General features: G+C 35.9%; 1 protein-coding gene across 5 annotated transcripts in view; it reads left to right on the top strand.

The window, feature by feature from the left end:
• The window catches only part of TJP1 (tight junction protein 1), a 249,209-nt gene that overhangs the window by 192,521 nt on the left and 31,994 nt on the right, over positions 1-24,694 (top strand). For all 5 annotated transcript variants that reach the window (XM_086711385.1, XM_086711384.1, XM_086711382.1 and 2 more), the window contains 6 exons: positions 2,473-2,576; positions 3,177-3,345; positions 4,866-5,013; positions 18,171-18,307; positions 19,413-19,518; positions 22,263-22,413. In XM_086711385.1, coding sequence (XP_086567511.1) covers positions 2,473-2,576; positions 3,177-3,345; positions 4,866-5,013; positions 18,171-18,307; positions 19,413-19,518; positions 22,263-22,413 — 815 coding nt within the window. The remainder of the gene's footprint in view (positions 1-2,472; positions 2,577-3,176; positions 3,346-4,865; positions 5,014-18,170; positions 18,308-19,412; positions 19,519-22,262; positions 22,414-24,694) is intronic.

The raw sequence follows: 24,694 nt of genomic DNA, 5'->3' as shown, positions 1-24,694 counted from the left end.
TGGTATCTGTTACACCTTGCTCCCAAAGCTGTTAAAACTAAATAAACCCAGTAGAAATTTTCAGTCTTTATTTTACTTGCCTTTTCAGTACCATTTTCCATAGTGTTAACCACTTCCTATATTTTGAAATAACGTCTTCTCTTGGCTTCAGTAATACTGTGTTCTTTTGGATCTCTCACCCCCTTATGTATCCTTTGCAGGCTCCTTCTCATCCTACCCTTTAATCTTCCATAGATTTCTATTCTAGAATCTCTTTTTTCCCCTCAGCGTAACCTCTTTAGGCAATTGCATCTGCTCATTGTCTCAGTTAGCTGCTGCTGATGGCAAAACTTATTTCTCCAGCCCAAGTCTGTGTAGTTGTGCGTGCCAGCTGTTAGGCATATTGACTTCAGTATTTCACGTAGCTCCCTCAGACTTAACACACCTCAAGCAAAACTCCTACCTTCCTCATAAAATTTTTGTGTTTTCTTATGAAGTTGCTCATTAGATATATTCTCATCTACCCAGTTTCTCATGCCAGTTATGGAAAACATTGTACTTATCCTTGACATCTCTTTTTTCCTCCCTTCCCTGTACCCAGTTAATATATCGTAACTTCCTCAATACCATTCTTAAATAACCTCCCACTTCTGCCTTTCTCCACTATCACCACCACCTCCCTCATCCATGCTACTGTAATCTTTTTTTCTTTCAGCTTTATTGAGGTGTAATTGACATTATATATAAATATATAAAGTTATATATATTTAAGGTATATAACATGATTTGATACATGTATACATTATAAAATGATCACAGTCAAGTTTATGACATCGGGCATTTACGTGCATTGACATGTATTTACTTAGTTACCTCAGAGTTACTTTTTTTTTTTTTTTTTTTTTGGTGCGGTGAATAACTATCATCTCTTAAGTGGACATAATGAGTCTCAGAAACTAGTCTCTGGATCCCTTCCAGTCAATTCTGCAGACACCTTCATAGAGTTAAAGGATCTTCTGTGACATTTGTTATTCTTTCGCATCTCTCTTAGTTACTCCTCAGCCCTAGCTACCCTAACAGTTATGACTGTTCCTTCATACCTTTTGGGACATTTGTTTGTAACCATTCTGTCTCTACTACCTCCCACCCCACAGACACATTCACAGGTGTACCCTAATCCTTCTGGTTTAGTAGTATTTCTGCTTTAGTATTTCTTCCTCTCTGGCTCTGTACTGGACACTGAATCCTATATTGCCTTTGTATGAACTCTTCCTCACACTTACATTTGCCCCTACTGACTGTTGCCAGAGTGTAGGGCCTCTGTCTCATTCGCTGCTTTTTAGCCATAGTGCCTGGTGTATAGTTAATATTTACCCAAGGAAACACTTGGAGTTGATGAATATGTGAGGATTACTTTGAAGTAATCTCTATATTGATTATTTATAACTTTTTAATCTTGAATAAGGACATTTTTGTCATTTGTACTATATTCTTCTGTGATATAACAACCATTTCTCAAGCACATATATTTGACTGCCTAGATCCCCTGAAAAGTCATTTTCTCTTTTCACCCTGATTCTTTTCCTGTTTGAGCACTCTGTGTGTATTTGCCTTAAGTTAAGCTGCAATTTAGGGTTTTTTGTTTTTGTCCCCCCTTCCCCCCACCTTTTTTTTAATGCAGTAAGATGCAGAGTCCTTTCCTCTCTCCTGACAGAGCCAGGAGTGTTCCTTTTCCTATTGATGTGCTCTTGTCGTCATTGTTCTGGTTTACAAACACACAGAATTCTGCGGTTTTGCAGGTCCCTGGACAGTTTTCTAGACTCTCCTGGTACTTTCCTCATTTTGACCATTTCCTCATCCACAGATAAAATTAATGTTGCCTCACATTTGGATACCTGGTTGGTTGTTAAAAGGAAAGGACTGGCCTTTTTAACTCCTGCCTGTATCTGCACAGCTAGTTGAAGCCTTTGTTCGCACCAACACAGAATGTATATAGTAATGTTCTGCATGTCTCTCTCCATGGTTAGAGGTGTGTAGAATCAGAAAAAGTTTTGCTCTGGGAAATTGGGGAAAACAAAACAGTGTATGCTTAGTAATACAAGTCGTCATTAAAATTGTCAACCTTTCCAGAGTTTTTCCAACCTCAAGCAGTTCACTTTTTAGAAGTGTATTCATTAAACCTTCTGAGAAGCTAGTTTAATACAACATAGGAAGAAATGGTCTTCTCTTCAGGCTTGGGTTTTTTTTTCTTCCTTTCCCCTTTCTGAGTAAAAATTGGAATAAGTATGTCAGTCTTCTGCTTGGATCATAGACTTTCTTTACTTTCACATTGGCAGTGTACACTTTTTGATGATTAGAGGAAATGACATCTTTGCAGGGTGACCAAGAATAATTTCTTGCTGTTGATCGTACTTAAAAACTCAGTGTGGTGATGATTATTATACTTTTAAAGTGTGTGGTTTATGCTAAAGACATTTAAATATGTTATTTCAGAATATGGTCTTCGATTGGCCAGTCATATATTTGTGAAGGAAATTTCACAAGATAGTTTGGCAGCAAGAGATGGCAACATTCAAGAAGGCGATGTTGTATTAAAGGTATAGTCATATTCTTACATTTTAATGAACTGAAGTAGAAAACAAATTCTAGTGTAACCATATAGTTTCTGCTCATGTTTGAAGCAATTTTGCCAAAATTAAAAATCAATGTTTGGGGCACTGGATGGTTTGTCATTTTTAATGGACAAAAATGGTTTGTCCGTTATTATGTGTCAACACTGATATTTTTCTTTAGGCATGGAGTCATTCTGAGCAAATTAATCATTACAAATGAATATCCTTCACTGCTAGGAACTACTTTGTAGGTAGATATGTCTAGTCTTACACAATAAGTGGTTTTGATAACTACTCTAAATATTATTAAAATGTTTGTTTTGTTTGTTTGCTTATAAGTAATAGAAAGTGACAGGCTTTTGGGGATTGGCTCAGAGATACTAATTTGGGTTTTCTGACATAGCAACAGCGTAGTAAAGATTTTATTTCAGGAAAGAGGAGTACTTTGATATTATGAAAGGACTAATTTTGGTTCTTACAGCAAGCCAAGGAGTAATTTAAATATTCCTGTTTCATAATATTAAGTTAACATTTGTATTTTTATCATTTACTTTCAACTTAGAGGTTTTTTTTTTTCTGTTGCAGATAAATGGTACCGTGACAGAAAATATGTCACTGACAGATGCAAAGACATTGATAGAAAGGTCTAAAGGCAAGTTAAAAATGGTAGTTCAGAGAGATGAACGAGCTACTCTGTTGAATGTCCCTGATCTTTCTGACAGTATCCATTCTGCTAATGCCTCTGAGAGAGATGGTGAGTATAGTTCTGTTTGGAGAGTCCCTTTAAGTAACCTGTTAAAGTAGTAGGAAGATTTGATATGTTGTTTTTTTTTTTAATATATGAAATTTATTGTCAAATTGTTTTCCATACAACACCCAGTGCTCATCCCAAAAGGTGCCCTCCTCAATACCCATCACCCACCCTCCCCTCCCTCCCACCCCCCATCAACCCTCAGTTTGTTCTCAGTTTTTAATAGTCTCTTATGCTTTGGCTCTCTCCCACTCTAACCTCTTTTTTTTTTTTTTTTTTTCCTTCCCCTCCCCCATGGGTTTCTGTTAAGTTTCTCAGGATCCACATAAGAGTGAAACCATATGGTATCTGTCTTTCTCTGTATGGCTTATTTCACTTAGCATCACACTCTCCAGTTCCATCCACGTTGCTACAAAAGGCCATATTTCATTTTTCCTCATTGCCACGTAGTATTCCATTGTCTATATAAACCACAATTTCTTTATCCATTCATCAGTTGATGGACATTTAGGCTCTTTCCATAATTTGGCTATTGTTGAGAGTGCTGCTATAAACATTGGGGTACAAGTGCCCCTATGCATCAGTACCCCTGTATCCCTTGGATAAATTCCTAGCAGTGCTATTGCTGGGTCATAGGGTAGGTCTATTTTTAATTTTCTGAGGAACCTCCACACTGCTTTCCAGAGCGGCCGCACCAATTTGCATTCCCACCAACAGTGCAAGAGGGTTCCCGTTTCTCCACATCCTCTCCAGCAAGATTTGATATGTTTGAATGAAATAATTTTCTACAAGCCAGACACCTTCAGAACCTAAGAATTACAAATATATATACTGGGAGTGGAGGGCTTAATTTTAATTACATTTTTCCTAGTTTTATTGAGAAATGTGGAAGTTTAAGGTACACAGCATGATGGTTTGATTTACATCTATTGTGAAATGATCACCACAATATGTTTAGTTAACATCTTTTATCTTCTGTAGATAAAAGAAAAAAAAAGAGATTTTTCCATGTGATGAGAACTCTTAGGATCTAGTCTCTTAACTTCATATATCCTATAGCAGTGTTAGTCATTATCATCTATTGTACATTTCTTCCCTGGTGCTCATTTATTTTATAACTGAAAGTCTGAACCTTCCTCCAGTTTCCTTTTGCCCCTCCCCCCACCCTCTCTGGTAACCACAAATCTGATTTCTTTTTCTGTGAGTTTGGTGGTTGTGTGGGTTTGTGTTTTTGCTTTTTGTGGGTTGTTTTCTGGGTTTTTTTTTGTCTTTCTCTGACTTATTTACCATATGCCTTCGAGGTCCACATCCATGTTGTCACTGTCCTTTTTGTTTTGTAGGCAGCTCACCATTATTAATCAGTGGTTGATGAAGTTAATGCTTAAATCAACCATTTTATATGAAATTATATTTAGTAGCTTATATTCATTATTGGAGTATCTTACATTTTACATTATTGTAATCTTACATTTTACATTATGATCATTTCATGGGAAAATAAAAAGCACCCTTTTACTTAACAGACATTTCAGAAATTCAGTCACTGGCATCAGATCATTCTGGTCGATCACATGACAGACCTCCCCGCCACAGCCGGTCACGATCACCTGACCAACGGTCAGAGCCTTCTGATCATTCCAGACACTCTCCACAGCAGCCCAGCAGTGGCAGGTAATCACACTCTGTTGTTAAAATAGTTACGTGTGCTTGATACATGTTTCTGGTATTGCTTACAAATAAAACTAGAAGATAGATTTTCTTTTATTAAGATTAGGTTGGAAGTTTTTGGTTTTTTTTTTTTTTTTAATTAATTTAGGGATTACCTAGAAAAACATAGGTCAGTTAATCTTCCTAAAGGGTGAAGTGGTAAATATTTTAAGTATGTAAGCCATATGATTTCTTATCACTACTCTGTAGCACAGAAGTGTAACTGTAGATAATATGTAAATGAACAGACAGGGTAGTGTTCCAATAAAACTTTATGAAAAACACTTGGCCATACAGCTGCAGTTTGCTGATCCCCACTGCATAAGAAGATGCTGGCCAGCGAAAAGAATATACTGCTTGGGAAAGTTAAACGTATTAGCAGCCCTTTCCTAGACACTTTAACCTGGACTTTGTTTTCCCTCTTAAAAAAACAGTCTGGTATTTATGCCAGAGAGTCTGGTATGTTAGTAGTATGTGACTTACCTGAGTTTACATGGTCTTTGGGGTTGCATATACAGTTGAGAATCTGAAAATTTTGACCCTTATTTCTAGAATAGTACACATGTACACATAAACATTTGGCATTTTACATAAAATTTGTGGATATTCCCAGGGTTCTGTAGGCCACCAACTGATTTATGGTTCTGTAATAATCCATATGAAGATCTTCTGGAGGCACTTGAAAATTTGAGCTGAACATTTTAGGGTTAGAGATTAATTTGGGACTTACTTGCATGGAGGTGTTAGCTCAAGCCATAGAAGTCATTAAAGTTACTAAGAAAAACAATGTGGAGGGAAGGCCAAGATATTAGACTGGAGGCAGTGTATTCTTTGAGGAAGGTGAGGAGGCAAGGAAGAAGTAACCAGAGAAAGGGAGGAGTGTGTAGCCAGAAGAAAACTTTTTTGAAGATCTTTAAAAACCATAATGATCATTATTTTGCACTGCTGGTTTTAGAGATTTATGAAGCGAATTCTCTTTAAATTTCAAATTTTAGTTTTATGAATTATATTAACTCTGATCTTTATTTTAAGATTGTAATAATTATTTATTTATTTACTTACTTATTTTAATGTTTATTTTTGAGAGAGAGAGAGACAAGAGCACAAGCATGGGAGAGGCAGATAGAGAGGGAGACACAAAACCTGAAGCAGGCTCCAGGGTTTGAGCTGTCAGCACAGAGCCCGACGCGCGGCTCGAACCCACAAACTGTGAGCTCATGACCTGAGTCGAAGTTGGATGCTTAACCAACTGAGCCACCCAGGCGCCCCATAATGATTTTTTTAAAAAATATTATAGTACATCATGTGCCATCCTGGCTTATCTTATAACTGATACAACTGATTGTTATTTTTAACTGCTTCAAGTTAATATATTAGTTCTAAAACTCTTCTTGACATAGCATAGATGTTACCTGGGAAAGGATCGCTGCAACCACACACACACACACACTGTGATATAAATCACACCCTTGGATGATTCATGGGAGTAGCTATAATTTTAACACATTTCTCTCACCTAGAAACCATGCTGGTGTCAAGAAATTTGGATATGATTTTCCTTAAAAAAATAAAAGAATCATCTACATTTTGGCCGTTAGTTTTTTTTGTGAGCAAATTCTAAATCTTAAAAAGTTTTTTTGATGCTGACTTTTTTTCATTTAGATTTCCTAAACACTTGGCATTCGTAACTTAAAAGTTAAAGAGGTTTGTTTTGTTTTGTTTTTTTAAACATTTTAATATAAAAGTACGTTGAGGTGTTTTAATTGGGAACCTCAGGTATCCTTATGGGTCACACGAATTATATGAGATCTTTTAAAAATACAGAATCCTAGGCTCTGTTCTCAGGTGGAGGTGGAGAATACAGTTTGTTTGTTTGTTTGTTTTTAGGTTTCTGATATCATCCTCTACTGTGCACTACCAAATTTGGGCACTTCTGGTTAGGACATGTGGTACATACTAAAGAAAAGATAGTACTTCACATACAGAAGACCAGAAGTCTTCAGATTATTTCCAAATTCTTGTGCTAAGAATTTAATTTCTGAAAATTCAGTGACCTTCACACATTCAAGATGTACAATAGTACCAGTTGCTTAAAGATTTCATTTTTTCTCCTAAAGTTCATGTTAAAATACAAATAACTGTGGAGTTGTGGAGGATTATCCTGTGTTTTGAGAAACAGTTTAGGTGTTCTTTAAAAGTAAAATTCTAGTAAAAACACCATGGGTTCTGTATTCCATTATTCTCATGACCTACTTGAGTTCTGTGTGATGTTCTTTTCTGAGAGAGCAAATGTTGTGGACAGAGCTCTTGAGAAAAGCCCATTAGCTTGTTTCTTCATAAGTAGATGAGCAATGCACCCTTACTGTTATCCAGAACAGGGGTTGGCACACTACAACTTGCAGGCCAAATACAACCTGCTGCTTGATTTTGCAAATAAAGTTTTATTGGAACCAATCATATAATGGCATAATTGAGAAGTTGCAAGAGAGACTGTATGGCTCACAGAGTCATATAAGGAAAACGTTTGCCAATCCCTGGTCTAGAATGTTAAAATAGGCGTTATTGAACTAAAAAATTATATATAGAGAGAGAATTACTACAGTGATTTTCTTACATCTTGATGCGTGTTGCCAGGTTTGTTTTATATTTTATTCAGTGATGTTTCAGAGCCCCTTCTGGGCCAAGACTTGTTCTAGGAACTCGGGATACTGAGAGAGCCCAAAACTTGTGCCACTGTTTCATGCTCACAAGGTAGCTCTCACAGAGAAGATTCTTTTCACTGATCTCACTGTGGTCCCTACATAACTGAGTATTTGATTTGCAGGGTATGTTCTAAGCCTCTCTTTGGTCATATAGTTTACTGTCCCTACTAACATTTAATTACACCAATCCATTTTATGATTTTTCTCCCTAGAGTGACAACATATGTTTACCTTTTTTGTTCTGTTCTATCAGCTTTATAATAAAGGTGACTGTGCTGCTACTGATTATCATAAGCAGGTTCAGTATTGAAAAAATTCTACTGTAGTAAAAGCGGAGACTAATTAAAATAATGTTGAATTGTGGAACATTTGGATTATAAAGATTATGTTTTATATTAGACTCAGTCATTCCATAAACTAAGTTTATTTAAGGCCTAAGTTGTCTAAAGTTTTTAGGGAATGTATTATAACAAATAGAAAAGGTTTAATTTATAGTTAGCATATTCATTTTATAAAAATGGTTGCTTTTGAGGTACTTGCAAGCAGTGTCTTAAAAAGATTGAAACTTTGTAAAATTTTCAAATATTCTCTTTATTCATTATTTCTCCTGAGAGAAAATGCTCCCCCTAAATTCTGAAAGTTAGTGGTATCAGTATTGATAATGGGTTATGATATAGTAAATATGTGATAGTAAAATTGAATTTTACAAATGAGAAATTTGTAGACAAATCCAAGTGTTGAGCCCCATTAAGCTGATATATTTGGGATAAAAACCTTTTACCTATACAGTCCACCTTTTCTGTCAGCCTTTGACTATACAGGGTTGAATTGAGCTCATGATCTGTTTCTCCAAGAGTGCCAATAAATCCTAATACCTATGCAAATAGGGCATATAATGTATCCACTTAAATACCTTAGAGAAGTATTGACTTTTAAAGATCTTTTTTTACATATTTTACATTTTCCGTTATCTTCCATAATTATTTTATTTGATTCTAGAGGACTGTAAATATTCTTTAATTCTAGAATATATAGTCTCTTTCAGATACTGCTTGGTTCTCTGGAACTTTGCCAGTTGGCTAAAAGTTATTGAGACATTTACATGTATCAGTTGTACATTTTTTTTTTTTTTACTATTGTAAAATGTGGAGAAGTGCCCATTTTCTGATTAGCGAATTTCGGATTTTGTTTTCTGATCTTTGGTTTTAGTTCTTTAAAAACGTTTTATTATCTCCAATTTAATAGATGCTTTATTCAGGACAAGATTTACATGTGATAATATTGGCAATTAATTTGGTATAAGTACTGCTTTATTTTTCATTTGAAGTCCTTCATGTTTATTTGTTTGTTTTTGGTTTCTCCTCTGTGAAAGATAGAAAGGGCCAGGTAGAAAGATAATTCTTGAAGTATCTCAATGAAATTAATTGATCACTTCTTTCCCGTGGATTCTATGCCTTCCAGCTGGACTAAGGGAGTTGGTTGTGAGTTGATGCAGCACAGTGAACTTTCTACAGTAGAGTGAATGTTGAAAGATCTTTTTTTTGCCAGTAATTTTGACATTATCCTGCTGATTCTTACCATATTATATATTTATTGATACCATGTATATGTTATCAGTATATGGTTATAAATTTTCCCTCAACAAACTAGGCAAGATCCCTGCTGTCCTAGAGCTTTAGGCTTATATCAGAGTGAAAAAAGCAGATAAGTAAGTTTGAAAAATACATTTCACTTTCCATCAGACTAATGGAAATTATTCCATTAGTGGTAAGTACTATAAAGAAAATGAGGGTAGTACGATAGTGAAGGCGGAGGGGACGATATTAGATAACATGATCAGAGAAGAAGGCTTCTCTAAAGTGACCTCATCTTGAAATGAGTAAGAAAGAGCCCTCCAGATGAAGATTATTGTAGAATAAGAAATAACGTGCCGTTTCTCAACTTGTTGGAATAACAGCTGGATGCTGGATCACAAGAGTAAAGGAGACAGTGATTGGAGTTCTAAGAAGTATTTTCTTCTGTTTTGGAAAAAATTGTTTCATGAGAGAAAATGTGAAAGTTTTTTAAGAAGTTGTTTATTACTTGAATTGGTTTTGGGGTTTTTGGGTTTTGTTTTGTTTTGTTTTGTTTTGTTTGTTGTTTTGCTGAGATTCTTTGTCTAATGTTTCGAAATGAGTGGAATATTGATGACCCATCCTGAACTTCTGTTACTTAAATAAGAGCCAACTTGTTTTCAGTCCTTGGGAATTTTAGGTTACCAGGTTAAAATTCCAATCTGAAGTTTTGTTTTTGGTATGCTTTCTAAGGAGACCAGGCCAAGGGAAGACCATAGTTGATGCACTTCTCTAGTAATTAACTAGCAACCCAAGTGTAATAATATGTGTGCTCATCAATGATTGCTGAATAATTTTAACTCCTAAGAGAATATGAATCTAATGGCATAAAAGCAAGCTTAAATATTATACTTGATCCCACAATTTAAAAAGTAAAAGTATGAATTTTGTTCATCAGCTCTTACACAAGTACAATATAAAACATAAAATATGATATTTAAAAATAGACTCTCCACTTGGTAACGTATTAAAAATAGTAAATGAATGAAAAATCTTACTTCCAGATAACGATCTTCTCTTGTCCTTGGGAGAGAACCTTAGTAAAAAATGAAGAGAGTGTTGCAACATTGATCCCTTGTTATAAATCAACCAGACAGGGGCGCCTGGGTGGCGCAGTCGGTTAAGCGTCCGACTTCAGCCAGGTCACGATCTCGCGGTCTGTGAGTTCGAGCCCCGCGTCAGGCTCTGGGCTGATGGCTCAGAGCCTGGAGCCTGTTTCCTATTCTGTGTCTCCCTCTCTCTCTGCCCCTCCCCCGTTCATGCTCTGTCTCTCTCTGTCCCAAAAATAAATAAACGTTGAAATAAATAAATAAATAAATAAATAAATCAACCAGACATTCCACTCAGTCAGAAGATTGTTTGACTCTAAATATTAATCTAAGTACCTGATAATCATTATACCACCAAAGATGGCCTAACAAAGCTATCCTTAAATTTTAAAAAGCTCTTTCTTAGTCTTTCTCATTATTAAAAATTACACATTTCTGCAAAAATCATACTGTCTGAAATCAGATGCACTGGGTTAGTCATCATCATAATAAATGAACATGTAAGATGGGAGAGAAACTCTGTACAAAATGATAAACTTTATAAAAATAAGTATCTGGATTATTACCTAAAAGCCATTTGCCAAAATGAGCAATATAGATACTCAGATTTTCTTCAAAAGCATATACACACACACATGTATTTCTAGAAAGTAGATTATAGTGTGTAAAGAATAAACTTAAGTTGTGGGAAATTAGCTTATAAATATGGCAAAATTGGTATAAAGTAACTATTTCTCGGCATACTACCCTTAATTTCTGTATTCCAGGACCAGGTTAGAGTCTCTTCTCTGCGTCTCTCTGCCTTTGTCATCCCTAGAATTCTGTATGTGCCATGCAGAGAGAGATCATCAATTTTTTTTTTTATTGCTATGAAGGAGGAACTGCAATGTATAAATACCTATTTGTTTCCATATAAAATTTAGAAAATTAACAGTGGTTGCAGCATTCTAAATAGTCAGAATGATTTGAGTGTGCCTTTAGTTTTTCTTTCTCAGGTGTCTTCCAACCCTCCATGCTGACCTATTCTGTCAATGGAGAAAAACTGTGGGGTATGGTTAGGTTAGTTTCTTAACATGTCTTTATTGTTAATTATGGCTGAGATAGTCCAGTAGCCTCTAAAGGAATTAGTACCTAGTTTTTTGTTTTCATCCTAAGTTCTGAAGGTCTTGCCTCCCTTTATGCAATAAATGAGTTTCTGAAAAGAAAGTATAACTTCATTTTTTAGGATGAGTCATATAGTATGTAATGGGAATTTGGAATTGGTGTGATAAAAGGATGTTTTACTGGAGTGACTGTTCACCCTCAAGTTTATTTCCTATATTAAGGTAATTTTTAAAATAAGGCATTACTGAACAGTCATTTGGGAAGGTGTTTGGGAGCCAGAAGTATGAAAGAAAGCTTCATGAAGAATGGGCCATCTGGCATGTTTTGTCAGACAGGGTCCAATCAAGACAGCAAGTCAAGCTTGGAGTGAACCTAGCAAGTTTAATGTAAATAGATTAAATAGAAAAGGATTGGAGTAACAAAGGATTAGCTAGTAAGAAGCTGAGAGAACTCTAAATATCAGAATCGGGTGTGAGGAGCAGCCACTACCCCTGGTGCTAATATGGAGTGCCCAAGGAAGAGGCTCCCCCACCCATCCCTAGGGTGAGAGCCAGCCTGCTTGGAGAGTGCACACCCATGGCTTACTGAATGGCAGAGAATTTGGCTGTGGTGTGTTCTCAGAAGAACTGGGCAGGGAAATTTTCCCTCCAAAATGTTTGGAAAAGGAGTTCATGGGCAAGTGTCTTATTATATAGAGACCTTGCACACAACTATCCTAGGGAGTCACTGGGGGAAACTGCTGACTGCTACTATGTGCTGGAGGGGCCTGCTGAGGAGACACACCCCAGAACCCACAGGGGGAGCCCCTGACCAAGCTGCCTGTCCTCTGCCCTCTGCCCATAGGCCTTAACAGTTGTGATTTTACACCTGAAGTTTTTCACTTAAAACAAGTTGTTGCTCCTTGCTGATCTGACAGTGTGTATGTTAGTCTGCCACCCTATTTACACAGTTAACTGGGTAAGACTTAAAGAAGGCTCTGTTTACAATGAGTTCATTTACGTGAACTGTAAAAGCTCTTCAGAGACTGTTTCACTTTGTCTAACAGCTGTCTTCCATAGGGTTTTTAATCAACCCAAAATTTCTAGACCAGGGGATCACTACCATTAGATTGATGTACAAATGAAAAATGCAGAAAATAAACCCCATATCCTACCCTCCAGGAGAAAACAAAAATGCTCTTAAGAGGATCTTCAGGTCCAGGGGCGCCTGGGTGGCTCAGTTGGTTAAGCATCTGACTTCGGCTCAGGTCATGATCTCACGGTTTGTGGGTTTGTGAGTTCAAGCCCCGCATCGGACTCTGTGCTGACTGCTTGGAGCCTGGAGCCTGCTTCAAATTCTGTATCTCCCTTTGTCTCTGACCCTTCCCTGCTCGTGCTCTGTCTCTCTCTTTCTCTCACAAATAAATAAACATTAAAAAAAAAAAAATTTAAAAAAGGATCTTAAGGTAGAATGTTGAAATGTCTGTCTAGGCTACTTGGAGCCAGAGTGTGTAGATAAACATGACTCTGACTCAGGACAAAAATGTTTTTTGTATAAAGATAGCCTTCCTCATAATAGCAAAAAAAAAAAAAAAAAAAATGTTTTATAAAACTTAGATAACCATTTCAGAGCCATGGTAGTGTCCTGTATGGAAGATTTGAGGAAAGTATATTTTCTTTTAATTGTCACAGCTTTACCAGTTTCTTTCAATAACTGCCACTGATTGTAAACTAATCTGGGGTGTCTAAATTTGGTTTTTGTCTTGCAATAGACTTAGTGGTCACATCTCATAATAGAACTTTTCAAATGATTGGAAAATTTGATGATTCTGTACCATAACCATGCGTCTGCATTGCCCAGTGTCGTTGCTGCTAGCCACATGTGGCTACTGAGCATTTGAAATGTGGCCAGTCCAAATTGAGATGTATTGTTAAGTTTGAAATAACACATTGGTTTTTAATGACAAAAAAAAGATGTAAATTACCTCTAATAATTTATGTTGATTACATAATGAAATAATATTTGGATGTAATGGGTTAATAAGTAAAATGTGTTAATTGATTTTATCTCACTTTATTTAATACAGATTCTAGAAAATTTACAGTTAACATAGATGATTTGCTTTATAATCCTGCTAACAGTGCTGCTCCTACTCTGCATGTATTATTGAATAATGCCTCCATCTTTTGGTAGATAACAGAAATGCACTAAAAAGAGCAGTGATTCTCCCAAGTATTAGTTATGAAAAATTTAATAGAATATGAATTCTATCTATCTGAAATGTTATTTAATTCATAACAGTTGTGTTAGAGGAAAAATAAAGGTGGTGGTCAGTACAGTATGGAAATTAGGCAAGATGAAAATGCTAGCAGTTTTATGTGATGGGGCAAGAGCACAACAATTGACACCCTTCTAGTTATCATCATGGAGGAGGTTTCCATCAGAAGGTTATAACTCAGTCAGGATGGGAGTTATCATTAGTATCAGTCTTTTTCAATTTAGAAAGTTTAAGTTCGAAGAAATAAAATCAATTGTAAATGTTTTTAGATCTTTTTAAAGCAATTTAAAGTTTGCTTGTTACAGAGCAGTAAGTCTATAGAACTATTAAAATTATGCATTCTTTAATCTCATTCTTTTTCTTTAAAATGTATATATTTATAACAGTTTGCATATTTTATGCAAAGAATGTAAGGGGAATCTTCTGTTTTGTAAGGCCCTTTACATTCTGAGGTACCTAGAGCACTTTGGGGATAAAGCTTAATTGTGCTTATTTATTCTTGGATTAATTGTGAGATTTTATTACCTAAGCTGTGGCTAAAAATTTTGACCTTTTATGATTTAAAAATACCTTGACTTTTATAGTTTTGCCTAAAAGACTGTTTACCTCCATGCAGCTCATAGTAATTTAAAACTAAAAGTACACCCCCACAGAATAATTGACTGTGAAAATAGAAACTGTGAAAAGTGCTTATGTTTTATCCTTTCAGAAGGGTAACAGGTAAGAAACATTTTCTTCATAAGACTGCTAATAGTATGCATTAATAGAACCAAATTCTTTGTTTAAAGTTAGACTTAAAAATTGGGGTATCTGGGTTGCTTAGTTGGTTAGGCGTCCAATTTTGGCTCAGGTCATGATCTCCTGGTCCTTGGGTTCGAGCCCCACGCCTGACTCTGTGCAATGTATGCTTAATTAGAACAAGTAAAATAGGTCTATTCTACCTCACCTACTTCCCACTCCTCTTGAATTAAGCCTTTCTCCATATTTCTGCGTAATTTATTTAGCATCATATAGAGTTTGTGTTTTTAATAATTAAAAAAGGTCACACTCTGCACATTATTTTCTAGCTAGCTAATTTTACTTAACAATACAATGTGACCATCCTTCCAGCTTATTCTTTTGATGAGAAATTTTACATATTATGGAAATTCTGTTTCTAGGTCTTTGCCTGTGCAATCAATGTTGCATAAGCATCTTTGTCCATGATTTCATATACTAGCTTTTTATTTCTGAAGTCATTAAAGAGTGTGTTGGTATTACTTTTAAATTTTCACGGATGATGCCAGATGACTTTCCAAGAGTAATATTTGAGACTACACTTGTTTATTTCTCAGAATTCCATGTTTACCTATCTGATCATTGTAAATTGGCAACTCCGTATTTTATTTTTAAAAAAAAATGTTTAATGTTTATTTTTGAGACAGAGACAGAGTGAGAATGAGGGAGGGGCAGAGAGAGAGGGAGACACAGAATCTGAAGCAGGCTCAGGCTCAGAGCTGTCAGCACAGAGCCCAGTGCAGAGCTCGAACTTAGGAACCCTGAGATCATGACCTGAGCCGAAATCGGACACTTAACCGACTGAGCCAACCAGGCGCCTTGGCAACTCCTTATTTTAAATTGATGGTTTCCAGATTAGTAGCAGAGCTGAGCATCTTTTTATGAGATTATTGACCATAGTATTGCATCCTCGTAAATTGCGAGGTTAATTTCTGTTGCTCATTTTCTGTTATATTGTTCTTTTTCATTTTCCATCAGCTAGTAGTAGCTCTTTTGGTGAGTGTGTTGCAAATATAAATCTTTATATCTTTTCCTGTGCAATTAAACATTTTTAATTGGGGCGCCTGGTCAGTTTTTAATTTTAACATTTTTAATTGGGGCGCCTCAGCCAGTTGAGTGACCGACTTCGGCTCAGATCATGATCTCATGGTTTGTGATTTTGAGCCCTGCATTGGGCTCTGTGCTGACAGCTCAGAGCCTGGAGCCTGCTTCAGATTCTGTGTCTCCTTCTCTCTCTGCCCCTACCCCACTCATGCTCTGTCTCTGTCTCAGAAATAAACATTAAAAAAAATTTTTTTAATAATAAAAAAATAAAAATAAAACCATTTTTAATAGTGAAATATTTTCATCTTTATGGTTTTTGAATGTTTATCACATTTAGGGAGATCTCCCCCAATCTAAGATTGCGCAGGTTTTATCTAGGAGTTTTACAGTTTTTAATGCTGTTGGTGCTGGCATATTTTTTCCTTTTCATTGTCTTCTTTCTTTTTTTTTTTAATTTTATTTTTTACATTTATTTTTGAGAGACAGGGCAAGACCTAGCACGAGTGGGGGAGGAGCAGAGAGAGAGGAGGGACAAAGAATCCCAAGCAGGCTCCAGGCTCTGAGCTCTCAGCACAGAGCCCAACGCGGGGCTCAAACTCACGAACCAGGAGATCATGACCTGAGCCAAAGTCAGCCGCCCAACTGACTGAGCCACCCTGGCGCCCCTCATTTTCTTCTGATTGTAGAGGACATTGAGGAAAATAGTTGATTTTTTAAAAATTAAAATGTAATTATAATTCTCTTTATATAATTTTTATAGTATTCTTTTATACTCACTAAAATTCTCCCCAATATTTCAAGCCAATCATCTATCTCATGATTATATCATCTGAGTCTTCAAAATAGTGGTAAATAACGATAGTATTGGCAGGTATCACTGTGTTGTTACTGATTTTGGTGTAAATACATTCAGCATTTCCCTATCTAATATGGTATTAATTCTTGATTTTGGGAACTAGTCTCATAATTAATTGTATTTCCAGTATCTTTGCTTTATTTGTGGTTTTTATTAGGAATGGCTGTTGCATGTTTTCACATGCCTGTTTGATAGTTTTTTCTTGTAATATTTAGATGTCATAATGAATTCTGTGATAAATTCCTAATGTTAAACTAGCCATATACTTGTGAAATAACCCTGCTATGGTCATTGTAGAATAATCTTTTACTACATAGTACATCCCCTTAGCTAGTATTTTATTTAGAATTTTTTCCTCCACTCATAATTGAAAATATTTATTGTTTTCTCTGTCCCATCATTGTCATGGTTTGGGTGTTAAGGTACTGTTAGCTTCAGATTGAATTTCTGATAGAATGTTGAAAATTTTTGAAATACATGGTATTTTTATGATACTGTTTTCTGTGTTATTAGATATGTTTGGAATTTTCCATAAAAAGTTTGAAGAAAATTAAGTTAGAGACTGTTCTATTTCAGTGTGTGGTATAGAGTAGTTAAAGACACAAATTATTTGTTGCTATTACAACTGATAACATAATAAATATTCTTAAAATGTGTTCTTGGACAAAAAAACAAAAACAAAATGTGTTCTTGGACATGTATGTATTTCTCTAGGATAAACCTAGAAGTCAGATTGCAGGTTATTGCATGTTTGCATTTTCTGTTTTGATAAATGACTTCCATTTTGCCCTCAAGTAGTTATACTTATTTACACTTACTTTACCATCCTTGTATGAGTGTATCTCCATGTCCCTCCTTACAGTTGATGTTATTGTGAAAACTCTCATGAGAAGATGATTTCAAGTTACTTTAATGTGCGTTCTCCTAGTTACTTGTGAAGGTGAACGTATTTTCATGTTTATTGTTATTTGTATATTTTTTCTGAATTGTCCCTTCCTGCTACTCATTTTTTCCTCAGTTGTCTCTTTTAAACTGATTCATAGTTCCTTATATGTTCTAAATATCAAATTCTTGTATGTGTTGTTAGGTCAGTATATAAATCTTAATATTGAACTCATTACACATGTTCTTTCAAACTATGAAATTTATTCAGTTTGAACTTTTTAGTTGTTTTAAACCCCATTTCATTTGGTTCAACCAAAAAAAATATATACTATATTTTAATTATTTACATCCTTTTTAACTTCTTATGTAATCACTGCTGTTGATATATGAGGGATTTTGTGCCTTGAACTTTAACAGTCCTCTATTTTTGATGATACAGATATTTAAGAAATATATTATGGTTTGGAGTTTGTTCCATCTGAAATTGTATTTTTGTCATTGATATGCATAGAGATCTAATATTTCTAAATCTGTAGACATTTGTCCTAACAGCATTCATTAAATAGCATGCTTTTTTCTGACAGCTTGGGGCTGCCACTTCATTAATAAATTTTACTACTGTGGATAGATTACTCCATTTTCTATTTTGTTACTTTGATCTGTACTACTCTAGTTTTCATTATTAGGTTTTTATAGTATTTTGATAACTGTTAGAGTGTCATTGTTTTTCAAAGTTTGCTTGGCTGTTCTTACACTATACTCCTACAAATGATTTCACAATCATCTTTATGCTTATAAGTTTTTTCTTTTTTTTTAAATTTTACCAATGTGTAGTCTCCGGAGCAGAGAGGAAGAGAGAATTTCTAAACCTGGGGCTGTCTCAACTCCTGTAAAGCATGCGGATGATCATACACCTAAAACAGAAGAAGTTGTAGTTGAAAGAAATGAGAAACAAGCACCCACTCTTCCAGGTAAGCCTAGCAAAATACTACATTCGGAAAACATTTGCAGTCAGACTAAATAAAATAATTGTCAGAATTTATAGAAGACTTAAAGATGCTTTCTTGATTGTGATGATTGTTATTTCTATTACTACTATTACTCCTACTTCTGCTACTACCTATGTTTGAATTTTTCTGTATTTGACTTCCAGAATATTCCTTATGGGTATAATGTTGGCATGAATCAGTAGGCTTTCATGAATTTTTAAAAAAAATTTCTGGATAGAAATTATTCATAGTTGGGGTGCCTGAGTGGCTCAGTCAGTTGAGTGTCCAACTCTTGATTTCAGCTCAGGTCATGATCCCAGGGTTGTGGGATCGAGCTCCGTATCAGGCTCCACGCTGAGCATGGAGCCTGCTTAGGATTCATTCTCTCTCTCTGCCCACCTCCCACATGCTTACTCTCTCTAAAATTTAAAAGAAAAAAATAAATAATTCATAGTTAACAACTATTCACAATTGAGTAAAGTTGTTCTCTAACACTTCTCATTTAGGAAAATTGGCATAAGTTTTTTTAAGTTATTTTGCCAATTGAAAATGTTTTCATAAGCACTGTAAGTTATACCCTGTGAAAACGTATGAGATCAGATATAAGAATCTGCAAGCCTCCTAGATCCATTTCCTTGAAAGGCTGGGAGATTTTGCTTCTCATGTCTCAGTTCCTTTGCTCAGATCTTTTTGCTCTGCTTGTTTAGTGGCAAAGAATGTGGTTATTTAAAAACAAATTTTACCACAGTGAAGAAAGATGGCTGCTTTGACAGTCTGAGAGAAATGTAGTGATTCTGTCTTGTTCTCCTTTTCCTCATCTACCTCTCCCCTCCTCCCCCAGAGGATTTTTCAGAACCTAACAGCATACTTGGTGTAAAGACATCAGAATTTGTAACTGTACTCTGTGCTTTAACGTATATATAGTATATATGTTCCTTACCAATTTCTCTGAGCTTATATTTTGCTGATGAATTTTTACATGTATTTTGTGGACTCTTTATTGTTTGAATATTTTCCTGACTGCTTACATTATTCTAGTTTTTAATAAAGTGATTCTTGCACGATTTTTAAATTTTCTTTCTTTTAGAACCAAAGCCTGTATACGCTCAAGTTGGACAGCCAGACGTGGATTTACCTGTCAGTCCATCTGATGGCGTCCTGCCTAATTCAACTCATGAAGATGGGATTCTGCGGTAATGTGATTTTAAACTTGTATTGTCTTCTCTGTCCATTATTCAGCATGATTTAAAGTGAAAATTCAGTCGCAGACCATATTTCATATCCTTTTTAAAATAGTGTGTACCACTTAATGCTATGGTTTTTTATTTTAAATTATTTATATGACAGAGATTAGAGAATAAAAAAGAAACTTTTTGGATGTTGACTTTCTCACCATTGTCCCTGCCTAGTTTTCAGGTCGGGAATTACAAAAGTTAAAAATTGTTTTCTACTTAAACATCAAAAATTTTCACAAGCTTTCTAATGCCCTAGCATTTAAAAAAAACAAAGAAACAACAACAACAAAACAGTGTTTCTCCATTTTAACACTATTGACATTTTGGGTTGGGTGCTTGTTTATTGTGGTAGACTGTCCTTCTCATTGTGGAATATTTAGCATCATCCCTGACCACTAGCTGCCAGTGGCACCTTCCAGTTGTGACAACCAAAAATATCTCCAGACATTGCCACATGGTTTCTGGGGGCAAAATCACCCTTGGTTGAGAACCTGTTCTCAACCTGTTAGCAACTCAAAAGTAAGTTTTTTATATTCCACACCTTTTATTGCTATATGTTTTATACTTTATGGGATTGAGATATAAATTTTATAACCAGATTGCAAACCATCATGATCACCAAATTAGTCTTTTGTTGCCTCTGTGGTAAAGGGGCATAATGTTAATAACTGAAAATAACCAAACTTTTTAAAGTGGGTTAGATCTAGACCCCTGCTCTCATCTGTTTTCTTTGCTAAAGGGAATTGGGTTGTCACTACAATACCTAGCTAGCTAGAGAGAAAACTCCTGAAATAGATGGGTTTGACACAGATTAAAATTGTATATTGCTAATATCAGATAGCTGATAATTCAAAATACAGATTGTGAAGGAACAGTTTCCTTCTTTTTTCCTTTCTTAAAAATTGCTTGGAAGCTTTTATAACTCTAAAGTTTAAGAAAAAGTAACGATGTGATTCCAGAGACCTATTTCCCAGGAGAACCCTCAAGAACAGATACCAAAGAAGATTGAGGATGCGGGCAGGATTTGTAGTTGAGCCAGAAAACAGTTCATTCACATCCAGTGACTGGATTTGGGGCAGAAGTAGTTAATGGGTTTACCTTTTGTTATTGTTGCAAGAAGTTGATATAATGCAGATAAAACAGAGTATAAAATGTCAGTCCTATAGGCCACATGACAATGAGACTGGGCCTAAAGCTGTCCTCATAAAAAAAAAAAAAAAAGCTGTTCTTTAAAAAGGCCTATTTTGCTAAGGGATGCAGACTAAAAAAATCAATGATTTTTAGTTTTTGAGGCCTGTAGGTCAGTCTATGTGATAAAAGAACTACCAAGGACCTGGAGTCTCAAGGACTTTGAGGAAGGGTTTCCAAAACCTCTCCTTACAATTGGTTTGGGAGAGGAGTCTGTAAGCAGGCTCTGGACTCAACCTGGCAAAGTAGGATACCACCATGCCAGGTGATTGACATGGTCCACGATAATACTGGCTACTAGTTTCATGGAGGGACCAAGGGTGCCACCAGCCCTGGGAGTAAGTGACCTTATCTAACCTACAGGCTCTGATGTTTACATCTTAGTAATTGTTAGCTCCAGGTGAAGAAGTGGGATCAAGTGTGAATACCTTATAACATCTAAAACTTAAGGTGGTCTTTAGTTGGATTAAAAGAACTAGACTCCTCTCTCTTTCCTCAACTCATTCATTCATTGATTTGATTTGTATTTTTTACTTTCTGAGTTTCTAATAATTTTTTCATTGTTACTTAATGAATTAAAAGAAAGGGACTTTTCTATCCTTCGTGTCAGAATAGGTAATAGAATTGTGTGTCTTCTTGACTAGAAATTGTGAGAAAGTTCTAGAAACCTAGCTGGGTAATTTGTATTTAATTACCCTACAGGGTAGTTTGTAATTATGATCCGTTTCTGCCCACTCATTCTTCTAAGACATCCTTTAGTCTTTGTTTCAGGAATATCATGGTGATGGTACACTGATGATAAAAGAATGTGCATACATTTATTCCTTCCCATTCTCTCTCTCTCGTAAGAAAAGGGCAGAGATTGAGTATGGGGCTAATCCAGAAAGGCTGATTGATGATAAGATTTTTATTTAAAATCCAGAGAGGCTGCAGAGTAAGTGATCTGTATGAACTCAGAGTCTACCAACTGCAAAGTTTAAAAACCATTATCTATTGGATGTAAAGATCACAATGCTTGGAGCCTCATTTTGGTTCCCTGGTATTAGGAAAATTTGTCAATTTGTGCTTCAGTTTCTACCTTTGTAAAACAGTACTTTTCAGTTATTCCATAGAGATGATATGAATGAATTGGGGTGGAAAAAAATGGAAGTTTTTTGTTTTTTGTTTTTTGTTTTTTTTTTTTTTTTACCATTGTGAATGTACCATGTATATCCAAGACTTTGAGTTGGGAAAACATTGTTTTTATAAACTAGTTTTAGAAATTAGTTGTAAAGCAGTAATTGCATATTAAATTCAGATATTTTAAAACTTATTAATCAGAGAATAAAAGAAAGTACCATTAAATCTGACTTGGAATTCTAGCACTAAATTGTATTCAGTAAATTAGTGGTATGAGGGAAATTTCAGAAATGATCGTCCTTTGTTTCATTCTAAATATAGTTCTCATTGTATCAGTTTACTATAACTTTTCAAGCTTCTCTTAACCATTTCAAATGAAATATTTGTTTTAACAGGCCCAGCATGAAATTGGTAAAATTCAGAAAAGGAGATAGTGTGGGTCTGCGGCTGGCTGGTGGAAATGATGTTGGAATATTTGTAGCTGGTGTTCTAGAAGATAGCCCTGCAGCCAAAGAAGGCTTAGAAGAGGGTGATCAAATTCTCAGGGTATGTTGGTATATCAGAAATGTGATTTGAAAGTACTTAGATCTTTAGAGAAAGACCTCAAACACAGCAAACCTATTATAATTCAGTTGTAATCTTCTGTCACAGCCTATTGAACCAGACAACCATTCAGATGAATCCGTCAAGTCTTGGTTTTACTGGCCTCATCCCTTCCCATTGCTGCATTCGTTCTTGTTGACTGCTGTGTTATGTGTTACTACACAGTGTGATGCTCTGGTTTCATTTAAATCTCTGGCGTTCATTGAACCTACCAAAAAAAAAAAAAAAAAAAAAAAAAAGGTCTTAGATCCCTATACCAAGTAGTCATTTTAAGTTCAACTAGACCTTCAGGCAGGCAAGACTGTCATGGGCCACAACTTGCCATCTGTCGTTTCTCTCCCATGGGATCAGCCCTTGCAGCAGTCCTCTGGGGCTTTCTTCACCCCGGTGTGATGGCTTATGTGCAGGGAGATGGGATTTCCATCAGGCAAATGTGTAAGCTGCCCTGGCTCCAAAGCTTCATGGCCCACAAGAGACAGGACCAGTTACAGGAGTCGGAAAGTCCACTTCAGACGTGGTCTTTTCTTCTGTTGTTGTTTTTCTGTCTTTTCTATAAGCAATGCTATCTAGTCACATAGGACCATCCATGTCTGTCTCTTCTTAAAACATCCAAACCTCATGGCAGATAAACTATGTCCCATTTTAACAAAAAGATCATATCTATTAAATGTGAATTCCTGGGGCGCCTGGGTGGCGCAGTCGGTTAAGCGTCCGACTTCAGCCAGGTCACGATCTCGCGGTCCGTGAGTTCGAGCCCCGCATCAGGCCCTGGGCTGATGGCTCAGAGCCTGGAGCCTGTTTCCGATTCTGTGTCTCCCTCTCTCTCTGCTCCTCCCCCGTTCATGCTCTGTCTCTCTCTGTCCCAAAAATAAATAAACGTTGAAAAAAAAAAAAATTTTAAATGTGAATTCCTATTTGCTCCACCTCTCCACCTCATATTGTCATCACCACCCCTATTCTGCTCTCTTCCTGCATTCAGGCTACCTCCTGGCCATGTGCTGGATTCAGTCTCCTGCTCAGAATCTTTCTGCTTGTTCATGTTTTTCTCTTTCCCTCTCCCCCGCCTCTTCATTTATTCTGTACTGTCTTCTTTCTCTCCTTTTGCTGTTGAACTTGTCAGTATGGTGGAGTCCCTTCCCTGCTTTGTTTTCAGTCATTGCTGTCATAAAATTTTATAGTTCGGCTTCTACCTTAACCACTGCTGAATCTGAATTTTCATAAGCCATCATTGACCTAATGGCATCCTCAGTTCTCATTTTCCTTTATTTCTTAGCAGTGTTTTGACTATCTTAAGTGCTTTCATGAAGTGCTTTCTTCCTTGGATTCCATAACATTGCCATTCTGATACTCCTTTAATCTTTTAAATTCTTTTCCCAACCATCTTTAATGGTTCTTCTAAAACTTGGGGAATATAAGCAGCTCTGTGCTTCTCTCTTGCTACTACGCAGTCTCCATCTTGGGTTTGATGACTCATGTCAGCAGCCCACTCTCGGAATCTTCACTTTGAGCTCTTGCCTGAGTTTCCTCACACTGGGCCAGCTGCCCATGGCCATTTTCCTCCTCTGCTTTCTGTCTTCCTTTCCCTCCAAACTTAGCATAAAATCAAGGTATGATCTTTGACTTACTGGTTTCCATCTCACAGTGTACTTTGATTCTTCCTGGTGATATTTACATTGTGCTCAGACACATCATGGATAATAATGTTCACTGTATTAAAGAAATTAAACAGACCTATCTCTTATCTACTGCATATCCTATTTGAAATAATCAGGGCATACATACATCATTTTATCTTATCTTATGTTATGTTATTTTTTAAAAGCTCTTTCTTAATTTTATTTTTTAAGTAAGCTCTGTCCCCAACATGGTGCTTGAGCTTACAATGCTGAGATCAGGAGTTACGTTGCTCTACCAACAGAGCCAGCCAGGCACCCCTACATACATCATTTTTAATGTATTTCCTAAGAGTTTGCTCTTGTTTTGTATCATAAAAGTAGCGCATGTTAATAGTTTTTAATCTGGAAAATTTTCAAAAGGTAAAAAGAAAATCTATCTGTAATCCTGCATGCACTTAGTAACATCATTTTGATATGTGTCCTTTGGTTCTTAAGAGCTTCAAGTATAAGTAGATATTGACTTGGCAAACCTTGACTTACATCATACAAAAACTCTTACAGAGATGCCACAATGTATACACTTATTTTTTTTTTTACCTCATTTCCTT

This window comes from Puma concolor, chromosome B3, assembly GCF_028749965.1.
Source record: "Puma concolor isolate L17-30 chromosome B3, mPumCon1.1.hap2, whole genome shotgun sequence".
Taxonomy (NCBI): domain Eukaryota; kingdom Metazoa; phylum Chordata; class Mammalia; order Carnivora; family Felidae; genus Puma; species Puma concolor.
Note: the sequence above shows the minus strand (reverse complement) of the source record. Positions and strands in the feature narration are given on the sequence as shown.